Here is a 22680-nt window from a genome sequence, read left to right as displayed (position 1 = left end):
GTACTTCATTTACTTCAAAGTACTTATAGTACTTCAAGTACCTTAAGTACATTGCTTAGGACTTAATTATAAGTACAAGTACATTACAAAAAGTACTTAAGTATAAATACAAGTACTCTAAAAGGTATAATAAAGTGTCCTTAGGTACAAGTACCAATGTACTTTGCCCCAAGCCTGGACTACTGCAGACATCAGTTTTCATACTCAAGCGTTTTGTGTGATGACTGTTCTATTAGAGTATTTGACTGACTGCTCTATTAGAGTATCTTGATCTTGTATGCTTTTTAAAAAGGAGGCATGTGCCTCCCTTGGATCCGCCACTCTTTCCTCTCTCTCTCTCTCTCTCTCACACACACACACACACACGCACGCACAAAGCTGTCTACTGTCTGCCCAGCAAAGCAGCACTGGGATGTCTGTGCATCACTCAGGTGCTTGAGCCTTGTGCAGGCAAATCCTCCTAGGGCAGGGCTAGTAACCTGCAGGACTGTCCAGATCTCACAGAGCCCAGAGTTCCACAATGACCCCAACACCACTAAATGAGAGGACAGTTGGACATTTGTTTCCCTAGTAAACATCGGGTACCCATTGATGTTACAGCTAGAAGGCTGCTTCCCCAGATGACATTAGGCCACTAGGTAATTTGGAGTTGTTTCCTTGAGCAAGAAACATTATTCACATTACTCCAGCTTACCCAGTTGTATATTGGGAGGCATAACCAGGCATCAAACCTGGAACCTTTTGATTACCAGGATGATGCTCAAGCCACTTGGCTATGCTGCCCATGCACATACGCACGCACACACAAATGCCTCCCATAGCCCCTTCTGTCATGGGGACCAGAAGACCCAATAACAAAAGAAAAGATCTGAGACCACACACCACATTTCTTCGGATTGGCAGAAATCTATTAAAAATTCATTTCACTATTGTGCGTGGACACTTGAGGATACCTACATAACACATATGAAGTTTCATTTGATTTTCCACCCATTCACTTTACTTGTTGTTATTGCTATTATGACAAATGCCCTACAATGCCACAGCAATTCCCTACAATACACAGCAATGCCCTACAATACCAAAGTTGTACGTGCTTGATGTGTCGCACGTACAACTTTGGCTAAATCCGAAGTTGTACGTGCGACACATCAAGCACAAGCTGATTTTGCTGCCAGTTTGCACCAATCATTGTCTGCTAATCTACAGAGAATCATGGCACTGTCTAGTGAGAAGGGCTTGGCTTTTAGCTTTGCCTGTTGACGAGCACGGCTTTGCTTTACATAAGGGAACTTTTCATGATACACTTTGCTTGCGCTATGGGTGGCTTCCATCTGGTTTGCCTACACAGTGCGTTTGTGGTAAGGGATTCTCTGTGAATCATACTATGAATTGTCCCACTGGTGGTTATCTCACCCTTAGGCATAATGAATTAAGGGACTTTACTGCTGATGCCCTATCAGAAGTGTGTTCTGGTGTGTGTGTGGAACCTTCATTACAGACCCTTTCAGGTGAAACATACTCAACGGCAATTGCTGAGGATGGGGCTTGTTTGGACATCTCAGCTGATGGGTTCTGGGATGGCCAACACAAGAGGACTTTTTTGATGTCGAGGTTTTCAACCCAACTGCTTCATCGTACCACACTACTCTAGTGTCTTCACTGTATCGGCGATTTGAGGAGAAACGCAGAAAATATGAGCAAAGGATCAGAGAAGTTGAGATGGGTTCTTTTGTACCGTTAGTGTTTTCCACATTTGGTGGAATGAGTGGGTGTACTAATGTTGTTTACAAATGTCTGGCCTATTTGCTGTCTTTGAAAAGGGGTGTTCCTTACAGTAGTGTTATGGCCTGGTTACACTGTCGCCTTAGTTTTTAGCTGCTGCGTCCAGCAATTGCTTGTCTCAGGAGAGCACGCTCCCACAGTGACTTCCCGACCAGCCATAGGGCTCTTGACCTCGTTCTGATAGAAGGTCAGGTGCCTTTCCCTTAATCCAATAAATTTTTTAGTCTTTCTTTTGGCTAGAACTTCAACATCTAGTGCTAGGGGTGGTGGAAAGGGGTGCTGGATACCCCGGGAAAAAAATCAAAAAAAAAACAATGCCACAGCAAGCCTACTAAAATGTCTACGACTATTTTCCAGCTTGCACGCTCGCGCGTGCACACACACACACAGAGCCCGTGCATGGTTCGAACATGGCTAACTTACAGCAGGTAGCTAGCTAGCAGTTGATATTCGACCATGAAATCTGAATAGTTGAACAGCCGGCCAAATAAGTTTCACTATACATGGCCTCGTCTCAGATCAGTTAACAGGAGGGCTTTATTTAGAACCGAGGACACTTTATCAGGTAAAACTCGGCAATTTCCGGTTTAACTCGAGCAGCTGGGAGAATATGTTGGATACTGTACTGTCTATGGCTAAACACCTAGATACTAATTTTCAATCCTCCTCACCTTGGGCTATTGTATACGAAAATCATATTAAATTTTTAGGTTTTTGGAATTTAGGCATCATACCGTTGTAGCTATATACTGTGACCCAATTTACCCAAATACAAACAGTAAAGTATACAGCGCTTCGCGCGCGCAGCGCGCGAAGCGCTGTATACTTTACTGTTTGTATATTATGATATTGGTTGGCGAGAAAATACACGGACCCAGGATGCTTAATTGTCATAATGGTTGAGTAGCATTTTGCAAGTTAAGAAGAAGAGGATGTTCTACTATTTTAGCAACTTCAATACTTTTAATAATAAATTTTTCACCATTGTATCTCTTGTTAATAGTTAAAAATGCTCTTGAATAAGGAAGAGGAGATTTGTTTCCATTGTTAAAGACTGGAACGAACTGATTGTTCAGCGCATTTCATTTGGTTTCTTTATCAGTGTGTGCTTTCAACTGCATATACAGTAGATTGTTTCACATGCTTTTAATACACCACTGCTGTTGTGTGACAAGTTGTATATACAGTATGTACGTAGCTTGTATACGTATATGCTCACATGCCATGGTATTGCACATGCAGACCCAGTCATAATAATGTATTTTAAGCACCATTCTACCAAACATCTTATATTAACATCAAAATTGGAACTCTTGACTATACTGTTACCTTCACTTGATCCTGAATGAAAATTTTCATTAAAAACATTCCAACAAGGGCAACACTGTTGTACTCACATACTATAGTAGATAGTTGCAAACTCAATGTTTGGGTAAAAAAAACTTGATCCATTTAGCTAAAGCTATATATCAAATGCCCATATTAGATGGTCATCAAGGTAAGCTACGTTATGTTGCTCGGTGCCTTTCATAATTTATGTACTCTTACTTCCCATACAGTGGTGGAAACTATGCTGTAGTTATATCCAATAGCTACACTGTTAAAAAGGTGCTGCTAAAACACTCATTGAGGTGTTATACAGTAGTAGTCGCAGGGCCCTCTCAAGGTGTTCTGTTAGACATAAATACATTCAGTATTATCAACTCTTCCTGCTACTTATGGTTTGTATTTATAATCTAACAAGTAAGCATCACTTTCGATTGTGGGCTTCAATTTAAAGCTATTAAATGAAGAAATTCTGCAGGATCAAATAAAGTACCATAAGAAATGGTATACTTACGGTGCAACATGTTCCAGGTTAATGCCATCTCATTATAATTAACACCTACACAACTCATACTGTGACATCAGCTGTAGAGCCACATATAGGTTAGCCTCTATTGTTTTGCTTTCTGCATTGTAGCTATAATGCATGTGTAATGGTGGAAAATATAAATTTTGTAACTGCCAGTCTACATGTTTTTATTTTTAACTGGATGGTGTAGCCAAATTGTATAACATTTCCTATTATAACTAAACCAGGTGTATATTAAACACACCAAGCTAAGGGTGTTCACAAATATTAAGAAGTTTTCGAAATTGAATCAATACAATGTAAACACCCAAGGGTGTTTCTGCTACACCATTACAGGTGTGGGTGTCTTTTTTTTGTGTGTAACACAGCAACATGGGTGTGCCAGTACACCCAACTTTTACAGTGTAGCTATATCCCATTTCTACACATGCTAACGTACCCATGGAATGTTGATGAATATCAAATGACAGAATAATGGATTGCTGGCCAATGCTGGACTTCACTGAAGGTGTATTTAATGTGACACTTTGCGAGTACTTAAACTAGTTACATTGTTTTCAAACTACTGTAGCTACGAGTAGCTGCAATTATTCACCGGATAGCTAACAGACTGCAGTGACCGGAAGCAGCTCGGACACACACTGGCCTCACGATAGACTATGATTCTTTGTTTACTGTAGTTTAACTCGTACAGGTAAGTACAGTATAGCTACATGTAAAGTATGTAAAGTATACAGTGTAAAAAGCTAGCTACTATATCACTACTCCAAAGAATAGCCAACAAGTGACCAGTGAAACCTAGCTTATATCGAATACAGTATATAGTCCAATCAGTATTACACGTTACCTACCGTGCTCGATACGTAACTGTATAGCTAAACATGCCTTCAATCATGTGTACGTACGTACACTGAGTAGCTACTGTACCGCCGGGCTGCGATATTGATTGATATTTACCGCCCTGTCCCAAGGTACAGCTATACCGGCAGTATCATTGTTGCCGAGGCATATAGCAATTAAAATGCTCGAGGCAATCGTAGCTATAGCTACTAGCCTAGTATCGTATTTCTATTTTAACACCTAATCAAAGGGAAGAATGCAAGGCGCCAGACTTCCTCGTAGCCCATAAACGAACATACAGTACCTACCAAGAATTAACACTAATGTTGAATGGAGCTGCCATTTCATTGTTTTCAACCACTTTCTTTCTATTAGCTACACAGCCTAAAACACACCTACTAATTGGGGTATGCAAGCTACAGGATAATACTGTGCGGGGTGCATGGAACCATGGAACAAAGAGTCTAGTGGGCGCAGCCCTGCCTGAAGCCAGTTCCAAAAGCTGCAACAATAGGGTATATGGGCATGTACTTTTTTAAAGTTCATGTATCATAATGTTTTATTTCATTATGCTATGGCTATTCAAATTTCATCATTATTTTTATTAGCTGAAACATTTAATTGGCTTTACAATGCATATGCAAGTTACAGAAAACAGATATTCTGTCCCATACTGAGATAGAACTGGCCGTGTAATGGGATGTAGTTTGTGCTCACCTGCCCTATTTTTGCAGGAACAGCCACAATTATTGGTCGTACCGTTTGACTAGTCTTCATTAAATGCAAGGATCACTGCAACTTAAGTCTCATATTTATCTACAGTGTATGAACTTATTGGCTAAATGTTTCTCTAAAAACACTAAAGAATGATTTTATCATCAAAGATCTACAGTACATCACCTTTGTCAATATCTCCACAATATCCCTAGCATATACCAACCGTTGACACATTCAAGGGCATCAACAGAGGCCCACAACCATAATATTTACTTTGCAAGACATCACAGTTGTTTCAATATTACTGAACTCATTTTTTTTGCAAACCTTTAATGTGGAAGATCCTTTACTTAGCTATCACATTTTGTGCCTGTGTCACCATTCCTCCTGTGAACCAGTCATAACAAACTTAGTCACCTGTGACATTGTGGACATCACAATAAGTATATAGAACTCCTGGCTACAATGTAGCTGCTGGTGTAACACAGTATATGTATGAAACAACAAAACACCAGCAACTACTAGTGTTCTGAGTTATCTTTTTATCATCAACCTTGACAATAATCGGTGGTACAGTATTTCTAGCTGTATAAATACTGGACAGGACATTAGCATCCTCAAAAGAATTCCATAAAATGAGTCAAAAATTTTTATGGTTATCATCCAGATGGTGAAAAGTCTCTGTTCCTTTCCAGACTAACAGCATAGAAAGAATATGCTTCCAGGCATATCACAAACAGTTAGGAATATTTGGCTTCTGTTGTCTTCAATAGTAACAAAGACTGAATTTGAAAATAATTATTGTTTCTTTCTCTTTTTTTTCCAAAGTAAACAGTCCTGTGCCAAATGTCTAGCCAAACATTGACTTGTTATTGTACTATGAGCACTTTTGATCTACAACAACTCTTGATTACAAACTGTAGCCTTTGTTGTCAATCATTTGTGTAGAGCATTTAAAAATGATATTTTGGTAGACAAAGTAATTTTTGTGAAGACTACAATCGTTATAGTAGAGCAGCTATGCGAAAAAATCGTTCACTTTTTGATAAAAGTACCAAACTTGGTACAATATTTTGCTTAATTCATACTGTTTCATATTAGATACGGTGCCATTAAAATTATCAGTCATATCATACTCAAAGCATCTGACAAGTAAAATCAATAGAAAATGTATTGAGGAAGCTATTGGATTGTGTCTGTACTTTTAACACTGAAATATTGGCTCCATTAGAAGTGTATTAAAGCAGTTCATATTACCACATTTTGAAACATTAATATTTTTGATTGCACCTATAAATTCGAAATACTTTCATGCAATTTAAGCAAAATGAAGATATTTGAATGCACTCGTATGATTTCTTGACCAGCTAGAAATGGGCTTGTAGCCTAGTTTAAAACTTTTAAAACATGCTCTAAGGCAATGATTTTGATATGGCACCGTATCTCGTATGATTTAGTATACCTTACTCAACGTCCACAGAAAATTTGGTGCTTTTATCATGAAGTGAACAATTTCGTCAAGTTTGTTGCTTAGCCACTCTACTATTACTCTGGATTCATGGTATATCTAGCACAGGCCATAGGACACTGTGATGAACATCACGCAGTGTTAAGGGATCAATAAAGTTATCCCAAATCATTTACTGTTCAATGTGAACCTTACATTGGCAGTAATATTGGCTAGGTATTGAATGATTTCATTTGTAAATAGAATGCACTTTACAGTTCTTACGATGATTGTTTCATTATTTGACTGTAGCATTTCGTTTGACCAGATAATGAAGCAGGGGAGAAGTGCCACACTGTGTCTGTTATCAATTTGTGTGGTAATACTGCTATTAAACATGATGTGTTGGCATTTTAGCCCTTCTACAGTAAACATTTGTCCTATTTCACTTTTAGGCCTTACTCAAAGATTCTTTCTTAGGCTCCTAGACTAGTGGTAAACACCTCATACAGGCCCTATATCTGCAACTATTAAAGTAGGTAATTTATAAATTTCTGGGTTTTTTAACATACAATAATATGCTTTTTTGGTTTTAGTATGTTTGATTATATGTATCTCATGGAATATATGGTGCATGGCACACTATAAGTAGTCAGGTGGAAAGCCGAATTAGATGTTCATGTTGCTGGCTTGCTTATTTTGTATGCTGTAAGAATACAAGAACTTTCTTTCAGAGCTCTTACTGTGTATGATGCTGCATGCATTGTGGAAAGCTAACTCTGGACACCAAAATATGTACCACAGTGAATTATGAGTATACTACATGTAGATGCATGCAAGTGCCTTAGTTTATATTTCTAGTATGTTTTTAATTTACTGTAGTGTTACATAATTAAAATTTGCAGTGGAGGAATGTGTATCAAGATTTTATTGGCCATTGTAAGCAGCAGTTGGATTACACGTGTTATCTCACAAGGTACACACACACACACACACACACACACACACACACACACACACACACACACACACACACACACACACACACACACACACACACACACAAAGTATACCATATATGCATTGATAATTTTTTTGCTTGTGTTGTACACTATTTTACTGATCATCTCCAACACATTAGCTATAACTGTAGATCAGAAGTTATGGTTGAAATGTACATGTTTATATTGTAAAGGTGTCATCGTAGAAGGTCCCAGCACTACTGTTGCACTACCTGGTCAAGATGTTGAGCTAGAGTGTAACGTATCTAGTGGAACTCCATACTGGATGGTGAATGAACAGTTGTACAGTCAGCTGCAGTTACTCAATACGACACTTCCTGGACACAACATTAATGGAAATAATATAGTAGTGAATAACATCATATTAAATGATAGTAGAAATGGCAGTGAGTACAGGTGTGTGCTGTTAGGAACACCAAACATTAAAAGTGATCCAGCCTTCTTGTACATTGCTGGTAAGTTTAGAAACTGAAAAGCCAAGCCTTGATATGCATTTGTATGCACCGTACATACATCTATTACATTCCTGTAATAATTAAACCATACATTTATGCAATATGGATCACAACCGGACTGTAAAAGTTTGTGTTAAATGGAAATACATATTTCAGAGGGCACATGTGATGTGGTATGTATTCACCACACAGCATCATATACAGTGCAGCCATTAGATTTTTTGGCTGCCATTTTTGAATTCATAACTTGTTAAAAACCTTGGCATAAATCTTGCTCTATAATGAAATTGCTGTAAGCCGCTCTCATTTTTACCACACACAGTACATGAATTATCACTTAATTTTTATTACAGAATACACAATATATAGTAGTTTTAACAACAAGTGTCGGTTGGCATGTGTACAAGTTTCTGAAAGTTCCATGTATTTTGCACAGGTGTCCCAGATTTGGTTTCTAGTATTTCTGTCATGTTGGATAGTGTGGCTGCTAAACTGACACTGCCTTCTATAGATTTCAGCTTTAAGCTAACCTGGAATACACCCAATGATAACTTTGATCCCATACAGAACTACACAATCACCATAGTTTGTGATGGTACTGGATGTCCAGTAACTCTGACTGCTGATGGTAATGCTACTAGTATTGATGTAATGTACAATACTAGAGGACGAAATGTTAGTGTAATGGTGATTTCAAGTAATTCTGTTGGCACGTCAGATCCAGCTATAGCAGAAATTGTTGGTAAGTGCTGCCACTACTTATAGACATAAGTATGTACTGTATGCACAATATGGAATTATGGATGCACACATACTGTACTGCTCCTTTCTTCAGAACTACACTAGCAAGTTAGGTTCTGCAGCAGCTTTTCTTTCATTTTGTGAAACCATGGGTGGAGGTGGGGCGCAATTCAATTGCCATTAGGGATCTGCAATATTGATACAGTAAATGAGTATCACAATACAATATTGTCAGCAGCACCTAGACAATATCAATATAATTATGTATCAAAACACTCTAATAGGACAGTCAGTGAGTGCTCTATTAGAGTATATTAGAGAATAAATACCTCAAAGGGTATATTTCTTAACTCACAGAACCTTCAGTGAATTTGTCATAGTGGTTAGTGAAATGGTTGGTTTGTGTAAGCGACCTACAATGTATTATCGAACGAAGTTTATACTTTACTTCATAAATATCTCCAGGAAAGTAGTATCATACTCGAATTCTCACCAGGAGGTAGTGTCTTCCTCGTAGAAGATTCCATTTAGGTATGAGCAATAGTTTCCAATTAGCTAGTATCCGTGTTATGAATGGATTTCTACATTTGGTAATAAGAAGAATTATCGAATCGTCAGTGGTGATGAGTATCAAGACAGCTGTGATGTCCACACATAAACTCTAAAGGATGGAAAGCTCATTAAGAATAGACTACACTATTGAAGTTTCCCATACAAATACCTTACGAGTATGTGGAATAATATTGTAAACTTCCAAATATGTTACATGATTTTAATGTTCGATAATAGGTACCATTCAATAATAGGTCACTGACGCTATGCTAGCTTGTATTAGTCATAACTAGTCTTGACCATTTCATTATTGTGATGCAGCGTTGTATTGAATGCGACATGTGATTCATAAAATGCACCGTATCTCTGAACCCTAATTGCCATGGCTTTGTTAGAATAATGTGTAGAAAACTGACAAAGTCATGGAGATCTTGCTAGTCTTTTTATTATTCATTCCAGATAGTGACTTGTGTACAAGAAAAGCTGATGTAGATCCCAATATTAGCCTGAGGCCTATATAGGTAGGCCACTCCTTAAAAGTAGGCTATACCCACCCACTTATCACATAATATTACACCACTCAAACAGTACAATTTTAGGCATCAGAATCTATACACCCATGCACTGATAGCTAGCTAAGAGTTGGATCCTTAGAGTAAACTTTATTTGCACAACCTGAAGGTACAGGGAATTAAAGTTGCCATAATTATATACAATGAAATCTTGCACATGGTCCTGTATATAGACAGGTTTTGTTAAATATAGTCACTATGAGCACAGGTATTGTGTATCATACTGTATATTATTTTGAGATTAAATAGGGTATTTTGAGTTAAATATTGTTGTAATTTTAGCAACAATATCCATAACTTAAATACAGACACACATTTTGTTTTTGGAAATGAGATACAGTACCGTCTTTGCTTGTGATGTAGCACCAAGATCTATTGGTATGGTCAGTGTGAAGTGCAGTGCTGTGGACGTGATCAACCTGTGTACTGTAACCTGGGATGTGAGTTGTGTGTTGCTTAATTACCCTGTAATGTGTATATTCAAAATTTTGCCAATTTGTCAATAATATTACCAAGAGTTCAGCACCAATAGTACTTACAGAGCACAACTCTACAATATAATTATTATGAAGATTATACTGTAATTACATGTGTAGCTCTAACACATTACTGATAGATAACATACTCCGGAAGTATTGAAATAGCAACTTAATGGATGGCTATACCTGTACATGTATTATCTGCAGTCATGGTCCACGAAACAAGCATAGTTATAAACTAATGGACTGTCAAAACTACAAGAATGTGATTTAATAATGCATGTAGATACATATACAAAGACCAGTGGTGTGTATACAAGAATATTGTATCAGCTACCTTTAATTGTACGTAAATCTTTAAGCCACACAATAAGATTGTCATATTATAAACCATTCTGTATAATGTACAGTAGCTACATAAGGCCAGGAAAAGTAGATTGCTAGTTTCTCATCAGCCAATTCCTCAATTTTGATGCGGGCAGTTGGTCAATTTTTTTATTATTAATTGTGAAGGAAATACCCAAACAGTCACTACAAGGACTATCAAAGGTCTTTCTGAAGCTTATGCTGACACTTCACCACCTTTCTTAAGCAGGAAGAAATGTTTTGCGTAGCTAAAAATGATTGCTAGTTTGTATAAACATGAAAATACTGGCTATCAACTATAGCAGTAATGAATTTAGAGGCAGAAGGTGATGCAGGCGGGTGATGAGAAACTATAAATCATGTATGCCTGGCATAAATCTGTACAATAATAATAGTTATTTTATTGTGTTTTTTAGCCATTATCCTATGGCCCTAATGCAGTAAAAGCTCCTCTGTCATATCTGGTTGGATATCGATATTTTACACCTAGTATAATACTAGAATCTGTAGAAACTATGAATACGACAGTTGATGTTATGTTACCAGCTCTGGATAGTAATGTGTTTTTCACTGTGGAACCAAGGAATGCATTTGGAGCAGGAGCAGTCCTTAATATATTCATGGATGAAATTAGTAAGTTGTTTTTAGTGCAGCTGGAGTGAATAGTGGCAATGTTAAAATACCTTACTAGTGTCCACTTCAGTACTAAACACCACATCAAACTTTTTAAATCCAAATGTCGTCATTGAGATTCATGATCTGATAGTCGAGTGTGGTGTTAACCCTACCAGTACAGCAGACTACTGTGAAGTGGTTGCAGAAGGACCTGACATTGTTACAAGTACGTAATTATGTTTGGTATACAATAACATGTGTTATTGCCTTTGACAATAATAATTGTTTAAGAGGTACATAACATTACCATTTACACACACATACACACACACACGCACACACGTGCATGCACGCACGCACACACGCACACACCGAATTTGACAAAACAAGGCTTCCACACACATCCAATTTTCTAATTTTAATCAACTGTAACTTACAGTAACTACTCAGTAAGCTATTGACCTAAAAGTTTCACACAATTCTTCCATAAAATTGTAAAATGCCAGGTCAAAATGTGAAACTAATGGGGTACTGTTATGATACTTCAAAGCCATAAAAGTAAATGTATGTGGAGGTCTTGTTTTGTCAGAGTCAGTCACATTTATTATCTGGAATTGCATACTGTGTAAAGTGCAGTGTACTGGAGAATGTGTATATATGTGTGTGTGTGTGCGCGCGCGCGTGTGTGTGTGTGTGTGTGTGTGTGTGTGTGTGTGTGTGTGTGTGGGTGTGGGTGTGGGTGTGGGTGTGTGTGGGTGTGGGTGTGTGTGTGTGTGTGTGGGTGTGGGTGTGGGTGTGTGGGTGTGGGTGTGTGTGTGTGTGTGTGTGTGTGTGGGTGTGGGTGTGTGTGTGTGTGTGTGTGTGTGTGTGGATGGGTGGATTTGAGCATTGTATCTTATGTACGATATTATGCCACCTTTCAGCTTCTGCCATGATAATTAATCATACAGCTACAGTAACAGTGAGTGGTCTACGATGCGAGGGAACATACTCCATTAAAGCAGGAGGAACAATGAACCAAACATCAATCGGACCAAGATTACATAAAGAGACTGTAACTGCTGGAGATTGCCCGGTAATAGCAACCACCATGATTCCAGTTGGTAATAAGCAGTCTTATGATTGTATGCATTATGCTTGTGCATGCTCAAAGCAATTTTAGCGTATAATAAATGAATTCATCCAGTTATTAATTAGGAGCAAATTTAGGGGTTTCTTGGGGCTAAGGAACACCCCGTCAAATTTTGAACTTGTGGGCTTGATTCAAGAACACTATCATAGAACCATCATACAGTTAGTAGGTTAATTGGCTGCACAATTATACAGAAAGATGGGAATAGATCTAGAGCATAACTATTGTGTATTGTAATAGGAAACTTGCTCAAAAGTGTTTTAGGAAGAACAAGAGTATAATTATACGAATTTAACCATACAAGGAAAGAAAATGCTACTAAACATAGAGATATTCTAATAGAGCAGTCAGATGTATTATAACCAGAAGTACTCTAATAGAATATTCATAACGGATTGCAGGTATAATTTTATTAAAAATAATTAGCAATACTAGCTTGAAAACTTAAGTTTGAGTTTTTAATTGGAGAATTTGGATATAGCTACATATTGGACCACTACAATATTCCTGACTAGCACCACAATAATGATAGGATTTAAAGGGAGCTAAACAGCCAAGCATATAAAATTATATATTCAAGATATTAATAGTTTGTACATAGAGCATGAAGTAGTAAATTCTGAAGCATTAGATGTTTAAAATCTGACTGGGGGCTTTGCCCCAGAATAACTCTACTGAATCTGAAAACCCAATCCCGGATACGCCCCTGTTAATATTGCTCAAATACAGTACAGCAATTGGTCTAGATAGCTATAGTGAAACACATTCAGTTACCAAAATCGTTGAGGACCACTTGTTGCCAGATAACTGGATTCTTCATTCACTGAAGTTTTTACAAAATCTATTATAGCAATGTATCATATTTAACACTTTTACTAATGAAAAATTTTTGAGACTGGATTTGCGAAAAGGTACCTTTTCCACACATTTTAAATATCAGCAAACAAAATGATTAACACTTGACTCCTTATACTGATTAACTTGCTTTTAGCATCAAAATGCAGCCAGATACTTTTAATTATCTGGACTGATGGAAAATGTCAGGCAATTATATGCTATGATCAATAAGTTATGAAGTTTCAAAATTCAAAAATGGGCCAAATTTGTGTGTGGAAAGGTACCCCTGTGACATTTATGAATTACTTTAAATCACTCACTGCTTTGATGTAGGGGAATTTGGTCATCTGAAAAGTTTGGAAGACTGGTGGTTGGTAACTGTAGTTCACTATGCAGTAAATGCATGCAGTTTTATAGACAATTTACGTATAATTATATGTTGACTAGGCTTGAGTTTATTAGGTCCAAAATTTGCCTATTATGCTTTTTGGCTTTTCCCCAATTTTCTGCCTATTATGCTTGTTTTTATGCTTTTCAGAAATGCATTATGCTTTTATTTTGTGTCTTTTACTTTGCACAGAGAAGTTTTTCAATATAAACGGAGTACTGTAGTTTCACTTCAACTGCAACATACAAATAATAACACTAGTTTGAAAAGAGGATGTGCTCCATAGTTAGTAGGCATATTAGAGCATGGGGTAGTCTGTCAGAAGCTAAAGACATGACATTTTATTGTCTGTAGTTTGTATGCAAATAATTATGTATTGTGCATAGTTTCTGATTGATCTTCTGAGTCCTAGCAGTTGGTATTCAAAGGACAGCAACTGCTCAGTATAATATGTGACTTGCATTTACAAAGAACATAGTAGCCTCCTGCATGGGGATAAAAACTTAAATGGTTCTCATTCTCCATGTTGCATGCGATGACTGTTCTATTGGAGTGTTTGACTGTTCTTTTTATCTTTTATGAGAATCTTGGTCTTTTTGACATATCTTCCTGATTTGATATTTACCCCAGTAGACCCACAGAGGCTTAAACAGTTTCAGTGTCCAGACATTCACTTGCTATACTGACTAAACACTAACTTTATTATCATCAGAGCTTCGATTGTATTGTCTTCCAATCGAGCTTCCAATAATCATAATCACATTTTATTCAAAATCAGATGATGAGATGCATTATATAATAACAAATTCAATGATTGAAGCTCAGCTAAACTGCTTTGCTATGCCTTGGTACTAGTTGGTACGTGACTACGTGACTACGTGTGTCTTATAAAACTCATACCCACAATGAAAAGCAGCCATTCCATCAAGTAGTTTGATAGTAAACCTAGTGCATTTTTCTACTAGCTAGTTGTCAGGAATCATTTCACCACCCAAAACAGGTTAGCCCATAACTTTGCTATAGCAGAAGTTATACTTATTGTGGCAGAAACTTGTCCATTATGCTCCAATCATGCTCCATTATGCCAGCATTATGCTTTATGCTTTTCATCCCCAATTATGCCAAAAATTAAGCCAGCATAATCGACACAAGCCTAATGTTGACATTGATAACTGGAAAATCATGCTTATTCACTATAGCACAAATACAGTGTAACATGCATGAAAGTTATTAAATACATGTGTGTATTACTTTTACTGTATATGTAAATTTGCATTTAACTTGATATTTTTATCAATTTGATCTATAGTTTCACTATCTTCACAAATACCTGTTCCTACTGGTAAGTACAGTATATGTACTGTAGTTACCAACTACTGTATTGCTGAGATTATTATGTAGCTACTTTAAACAGTTGAAAGACAAGCATCACATATTATATTATGTGTACAATAAACATAAAGTATCTTAGTAAAAGTTCTAGAGACTCAAACTATAGCATCATAGTTTTAAACCTTTTGGTATTATTTACTGTATGTTCTGATAGTAAATGTACTGTCCTGTACTCTACAATGTATAGGGATAATGGAATCATGGATAATGCAGTTTCTTTTACAGCAGTTTTAGAGTTTGTATTTTCACTTTCTCAACAAACAATTATATTATATAGTTTTCTTGTTTTTATGACTTTAACAAAGCCAGCTGTTCAATGATTGATACTTTATAAATGCTATTATGTGACTATAATATAGCAAAAAGCGTAAGTGTGTAGCTACAGTATGTATTCTCTAAACAAGGTTTTTGCACAATACTGTAAGTCACTGCAATTATCACTCTGACACCCTAGTAAGTGATAATAATATACAGGGGTGTACTGCTATTTGACAACCGGTCATAAGCAATCATAGGACAATGCTGGTTTGGCTGGAACTTGTGCAGTCATACTGTATAATAGCTCATGTTGCTGCAAAGTGAGCAAAATCAAATAGGTGAATGAGCATCCCCTGCACTGTAATAACCATGGCTCACTACAAACTCATGTCAATTATTAATGTAAAACGCTTCATAGTCCTATTAGCTAGTTATTTGTGCAGATGCCTTGTGTAACAAGAGTTATGAATACTTAGCTAGCCTAAAATAGGTTTTGAAAATATATTTTATCTGTGCTTTAAGTACTGAAGAGCTTCTAGTAGCCTTAAACTACAGAGTAGGTTTGTTGTCTTTCTGCTTACTGCATTATTTGCTTTATACCCATGACTGCTTTGATACCATGTGCATTACTGATCTGCCAGGAGGAGCCAATCAGCTGCTTCATGGTGTGCATGCATGCAGTTCTTTAGCCCATGCCAAGACGTGCATCTATCTATAGTCTATGTACATTGCACAATGTGAGAAGCATAATTATTATACAGTATATACAATCCTGAAATTTCTCCATCCATTACGCTATGCTTTGCTCACTACTGACTAATTTTAAGTCAATAGCATTATTATTATATCTAAAGTTATGAATTGTCAAATTTACGTAATTGGAATGTGTGAAAGACCTCTGTTCACAAATCCAGCCACACAAGCTAGCCAATTAATGCCATTGCAATAATTGGGCCTGCAAAATTAGGGTATGTGGGCACAAACTACACCCAGGGAATATCTCAGTACAGGCATAGAATATTTGCACCCTGCAACTTTTAGTATAATGCTCTTGGATTGTTTAATACATGCTGAAAATTTCAAGGCCATAGCATGATGTTACAAAAAATTATGAGCGCTGGAGAAAGTGGACAAATTTTATATGCCCTATTTCTAGGCTATAGTGTGCTGAGTACGTAAACAATGGAAATCTCATAGTATGTGCATATATGTCATAGTACACTGAACAGTTATCACCTACATAGACAACCCTGATGATGGTGATAACACTGGAGCTATTTTAGGAGCAGTGATTGGAGCATTATTTGCAGCCATTTTACTAACAGTGATAATCTTTATTGTAGTGTATTTCTTCTGGTACAGAAATAACCAAGGTAAGATGTTCATAATGTAATAACGTAGTATATATAATCATAACTCATACTGCACACATTTTCTGAGTATATAACTACCAGACATGGATAATTGAAAGTATAATAAACGTGACTTGTTTTCTGTATTGTACATACATCAACTGCCTCTGTGGATTTTATGGTTGCTGGTAAGGCCCCTATTCGGTGATTATTAGTTTCTCATCCAGCCTTTCTAATTATTATGATGTGGGCGGGAGGGTATTACCATTATACCATTATTTTATAATATTAACACACTGATGTACAGACCTTGTCCAAATTGTCTTTTTTCTTACTACAAACATTTCCTTCGCCAGCTGATTCTACTTTTCATGATCGCCAACTGTTTTTCGACAGTCAACTGAAAGCTTGCTTTGATGAAGTCGATAGAGCACGATTGCAACTGGCACTGCAGCAATTTGCTAAGGAAAACAACAGTTCTCCTGGTGATATATAGCGCATTGTAGCGTTCATCAACAAAAATTATAGCAGTTTGGTATCACGTGTTCTTCTGAGCATGCGCAGAGTAAATAATGGCTTACCATGCGGAAGCCTAAGAAGGATGCGGGCGGTGGATGAGAAACTTATAATCACCAAATAGGGGCCTAATGCTTGGTACGGAACTAAAGACTATATGTACTAGATAAAGCACTGCCGCGAGTGCTATATGGGAAATATAGCACGAAAATAGTGGATGAGAGACAAATATAGCACGAGGTGGAGCCGAGTGCTATATTTCGTCTCGAGACCACTCTTTGAGTGCTATATTTCCTGTATAGCACGAGCAAAAGGCAGTGCTTTATCTGGTATAGAGAACTGTCAACTTGAGGTACACACAGGACACACGAAACAATTAGAAACTCACGGAGAAGTGTTATCATTGGTAGAATAGGCATTGCGCCTGTGTTTTGCCTGCATTGCACTGTGCTGCGCCTTCATTAGTTGTTTTGTGAAACTAGTCCGTCTTCTCAGTACTTAAAGTTTTGATTGTGGTACTTTGATAAGCATATTTCCGTGATATTCTTAGGACACATCCGTTCATGTGAGTAAAACGTACTAAGAACGTTCACCACAACAACCATCATCGAAATCTTCAAGTGTGTCTATAAATTAAATCCAGTGATTTTCTTCTTACTGGTTGGGTTGACTGGTCAGCCAGCACAGTCAGGCTATCAGCCTACACTGGCTTGGTTGATTGGTTGCACTGACCAGAATGAGTGGATTACTCACTCAAAGTAGGCTATCAGCCTACAAAATAGACCTGGCAGTTCTATAACTACCTGATATAGAACTGTGGTCTATTAAAGTGTTCTATAACTGCCCAATATAGAACACTTGCGCCTTTATGGTAAATATAGAACACTTTTTACCTTGATACTCCCACGCAAAGTTCTTTATATAAATGTATAGCTGTATTATCATGCATATGTGCACCTTTCTCCTCTCACATGGGGTACCTGGCTGTCCATCTCAACATTTTCTATGAACAAGTTTTTCTTTGTTTTCATTTTGTACTAGATATTTGGATCAAATCCACTTATTCAGTGTTAACATCCAGTAGAATACCATCCTAAATATGCATGTATTACAATTGGATTGCTTACCTACTTTTCTCTAAATATAGTGTAATTCGTCTTACCTCAGATGAATTATCTATACAAGTAATCATAATGCTGCACATTTTACAAAACACAGATAGAAAACATACAGTATAGTAGAATAATCATTACATAATATTCTGATTGAACAGTCACACCCAACACTCTAACAGAGCATTCAGATGAGCTTTACAAACTATTATAACATATGTTACATTTCGTAAATTCTCTTAAATAATTATCTAATCCAAAACAGCCAAGCTGTAAAAAAAGAGTGCGGCCCTCAAAAAGGCTATGCATGGTGAAAAAAGATGTGAAATCCAAGGTGGCGGCCAAGAAATGGCTGTGATGGTAGGTTAATGGTAAAAATTTTAATAACCACAATTCAAGTGAATTTTGGTGCAGCTTAGTCTTGGCACAAAATTCACCTGAATTGTCGTTATTAAAATTTTTACCATGAACCTACCATCACAGCCATTTCTTGACCGCTACCTTGGATTTCACATCTTTTTTCACCATAGCCTTTTTGAGGGTCGCACTCTTTTTTTTTTACAGCTTGGCTGTTTTGGATTAGACTTATTTATATATCCCAAAGCTGGCCTATGGCTGGCTTAGGGGCTTTATTAACCTATCTTTTTTTTTACCACAGGAAGAAGAAAAGATGAAGCAGATGTTAAATACTTTTAATATTTCTGATTTTATTAGTAAATGTATAAATTATATATATAATACATATATTTACTACAGAACTCTCTACATGATTGTTTCTTAGTAACTGAACACTCTCTACAAGGTGATTTCTTCTAGCTGATCTCTCTACAGGGTGAATTGTTTGTAGCTGAACTATCTACAAGGTAACTTCTTCTGGCTGATCTCTCTACAGGGTGATTTGTTTGTAGCTGAATTCTTTACAAGATGATTTGTTTGCAGCTGAACTCTCTACATGGTGGTTTCTTTGTAGCTGAACTCTCTACAGGTGATTTGTTTGCAGCTGAACTCTCTACATGATAGTTTCTTTGTAACACAACTCTCTACAAGGTAACTTCTTCTAGCTGATGTCTCTACAGGGTCACTTGTTTGTAGTTGAACTCTCTACATAATATTTTCTTTGTAATTGAACTCTCTACATGGTAACTTCTTCTAGCTGATGTCTTTACAGGGTCACTAGTTTGTAGCTGAACTCTCTATATGGTGGTTTCTTTGTAACTGAACTCTCTACAAGGTGACTTCTTCTAGCTGATCTTTCTACAGGGTGATTTGTTTGTAGCTGAACTCTCTACAGGTGATTTGTTTGCAGCTGAACTCTCTACATGATGGTTTCTTTGTAGCTGAACTCTCTACAAGGAAACTTCTTCTAGCTGATCCCTCCACAGGGCGACTTGTTTGTAGCTGAACTCTCTACATGGTGGTTTCTTTGTAGCTGAACTCTCTACAAGGTGACTTCTTCTAGATAGTTGAACTCCCTACAAGGTAACTTCTTCTAGCTGCTCTCTCTACAGGGTGAATTGTTTGTAGCTGAACTCTCTACAGGGAGATTTGTTTGTAATTGATCTCTATACGGGTTACTTGTTTCTAGCTGATCTCTTGAATTCCTTTCAGGGTGACTGCTCTATTAGGATGACTGCTCTATTAGAGTATCTCGATCTCGTACTTTCTACACCAAGTTGGATTTCGTGTTATAACTCCGTGGCTTTAAGTCTGATTCTTCTACAGCATTGAAGAGCCTTTCTAAGATGATTACTTCATCTGTACAGCGAATTTCAAAGCATTACCCCTAGCGGTTTTTCTGGTAGGCGTAGCAAGTAGTCGTTTTTTTATTAGCTAATCTCGATTGCATAATTGTTACACACTGTTGGTTTTTTCGTTGTATCTTCCTGGTTTTTAGCTCGATTTCTTTCAAACCACAACAAGTTTGAGGTTCATTAGTGAACCTATTCACCCACTGATGGTCAGCTTCTTCCCATAAGCGGTTTACCCTGTAGGCGTGACAACATATTGGTGTTATTTTTCGTGAATAATCTTTGCCTGTTTGTCGTATTCCAGATAAAGTTGGTACAGAGATCCGCCTTTATTCCCCCTTCTGTGTGCCAAATTTCAAGGCAATCGGATATGGCATTTGCAGTTTATAGCAGTTTTTGTAAGTATGCAAAAACAGGAAGAAAAATAAGAAGAAAACCAAAGAAACTAAGCCAATTTTTGAAGTCATATATCTCGGGAACATTTGAAGCGATTTCGCTCAAATTTGGAATGTAGAGTACTAAAGTTGGAGGGCGAGTCCACAGCAAATAACGTCTTGTTTCATCCAGGCAGTACAGAGCTACAGAGGTGCGAAAATTGTGTTTTCGTTCTTCCTGTAAATATACTCACGGGTGTTGCGCACCGGCTTCTTGGGCCGCATGACGCACTACCGTGCGTCTTGATACTTACTGTATCTTTTGTTGAAAGTCTGCTGCCTTAATTTCCTTAATGGCAGTTGCTCCACTGACACTAGCTATGTGACAGTTATCATTCTAGTCACATGTACATCGCAACATCATTATTACACATCTGTTATGATTTCTACTAATGATCAATATTTTATTGCAGACTCTCAAGTAACAGCAAGTAAACTTCAAACAGACAAAGGCTCAACATCTAATAAAAGAAGACAAAATTGTGAACAAGAAATGGCTGCAACATCTGCAACAATAAATTATTGTAACAATCAAGCATAAGGAGCTGGCACTGATTCAGAAGCATTATCTATTGTATATAGTATACAGTATATATTGTAAAAACTCTAAATGTAGTTAAATGTAAGTCTGCTGTGCTTTTACTAGTTTCCCTATACTGTCATGACAAACAGATTAGATTTAACTATCAACATGCATTGTACACAATAACGCTTACAGTATATTACATGTATTTATTTAACTACAGTTATATCTAATCCAAAACAGCCTAGCTTTAAAAAATGTGTGCGGCCTTCAAAAAGGCTATGGTGAAAAAAGATGTGAAATCCAAGGTGGCAGCCAAGAAATGGCTGTGATGGTAGGTTAATGGTAAAAATTTTAATAATGACAATTCAGGTGAATTTTGTGCCAAGACCAAGCGGCACAAAATTCACTTGAATTGTCGTTATTAAAATTTTTATCATTAACCTACCATCACAGCCATTTCTTCTATGCCACCTTGGATTTCACATCTTTTTTCACCATAGCGTTTTTGAGGGCTGCACACTTTTTTTACAGCTAGGCAGTTTTGGATTAGATTTCATTTCTTTTTGTATTTGTATACCCCAAAGCTGGGGGAGTGTCTATTTTACGGTCCGGACCGGACCGTCGGACCGGAAGTTCCTGTTTAGCAAGCTAGATGTTTAGTAGGTATATTTTACGGACCAGACCGGAAGAGGTATAATTAAGGTATGCATGCACGTGGATCGATGTTTTCATGATCGTGAGTTCTTTTTGAATTCCGTGTGCAAGGCTCTAAAGGCTGAAAGCTGATGTTTTCGCGGGTTTTCGGGCCCATCAGAGCTAGTGGTGTTCAGTAGCTATCTCAGCATAATGTAGTGTGCCACTGTTTCGAAGTGCCGACAAGAGTGAAGATTTAGCCTCGCCGGATTTAGCCGTACACGAAGTCGTAAGATGGTTAAAGCTTCAGTGTAGGTGATTCAGGGACACAGATTGTAGATTAGCCATGTGCGAGGCCATGTGTGACTTCTCTGGGGAGGTATATTTTAAATTTAAATTGTAAATTAATTAAGTAATAAATTAAATTTTTGATAGAGGCGTAGCCTGTACATCCAAATCACACACACACACAATTAAGTAGCTATACCCATTAAAAATCATTCATTATATTACTATAGTGTCTGTCCAACAGATTCTTAAAAATAATTTACGAATTCCGTAAACTTGATAGTAGCAACGTATAGGGTCTTTCTCTATCCGTAAAAGAAGAGTCTGAGACCCGGGATTTGCGTTACTAGTAATTTTCTGAACTATCTAACATCACACGGTAGAATCTACTCGTTGAAGATAGTTAGTTTTAAAGATATTACCAACGGGAAGCACTATTTGGAACGCCCAAGACGAAATGAGCACCCCTAAACTCACGAGAAGGACTACGAAGCGGAAGCAACCAGTACACAACACTCCTCCCTCAGGCGTTGCTGGAAAGAAGACGAAGGGTACACTCGAAGAAGACAAATGCGAGGTATGTATAGTTTGTGACTGCACTATACTAGAGGCTAGTGA

At 37.3% G+C, this 22680-nt stretch overlaps 1 protein-coding gene across 1 annotated transcript; it reads left to right on the top strand.

Moving 5' to 3' along the window:
- The first annotated feature begins 4202 nt into the window (after positions 1-4202).
- On the top strand, positions 4203-21312 carry LOC136261839 (uncharacterized). Its single transcript, XM_066055919.1, has 11 exons — positions 4203-4334; positions 7550-7620; positions 7840-8121; positions 8558-8863; positions 10350-10426; positions 11248-11464; positions 11523-11672; positions 12370-12549; positions 15113-15145; positions 16698-16826; positions 21029-21312. Exons 2-11 carry the CDS (start codon positions 7557-7559, stop codon positions 21154-21156), a joined length of 1566 nt encoding a protein of 521 aa, XP_065911991.1. The 5' UTR covers positions 4203-4334; positions 7550-7556; the 3' UTR covers positions 21157-21312.
- The last annotated feature ends 1368 nt before the right edge of the window (positions 21313-22680 follow it).

Source organism: Dysidea avara, chromosome 1 (assembly GCF_963678975.1).
Source record: "Dysidea avara chromosome 1, odDysAvar1.4, whole genome shotgun sequence".
NCBI lineage: Eukaryota > Metazoa > Porifera > Demospongiae > Dictyoceratida > Dysideidae > Dysidea > Dysidea avara.
This window is presented reverse-complemented; position numbering and strand designations above follow the sequence as displayed.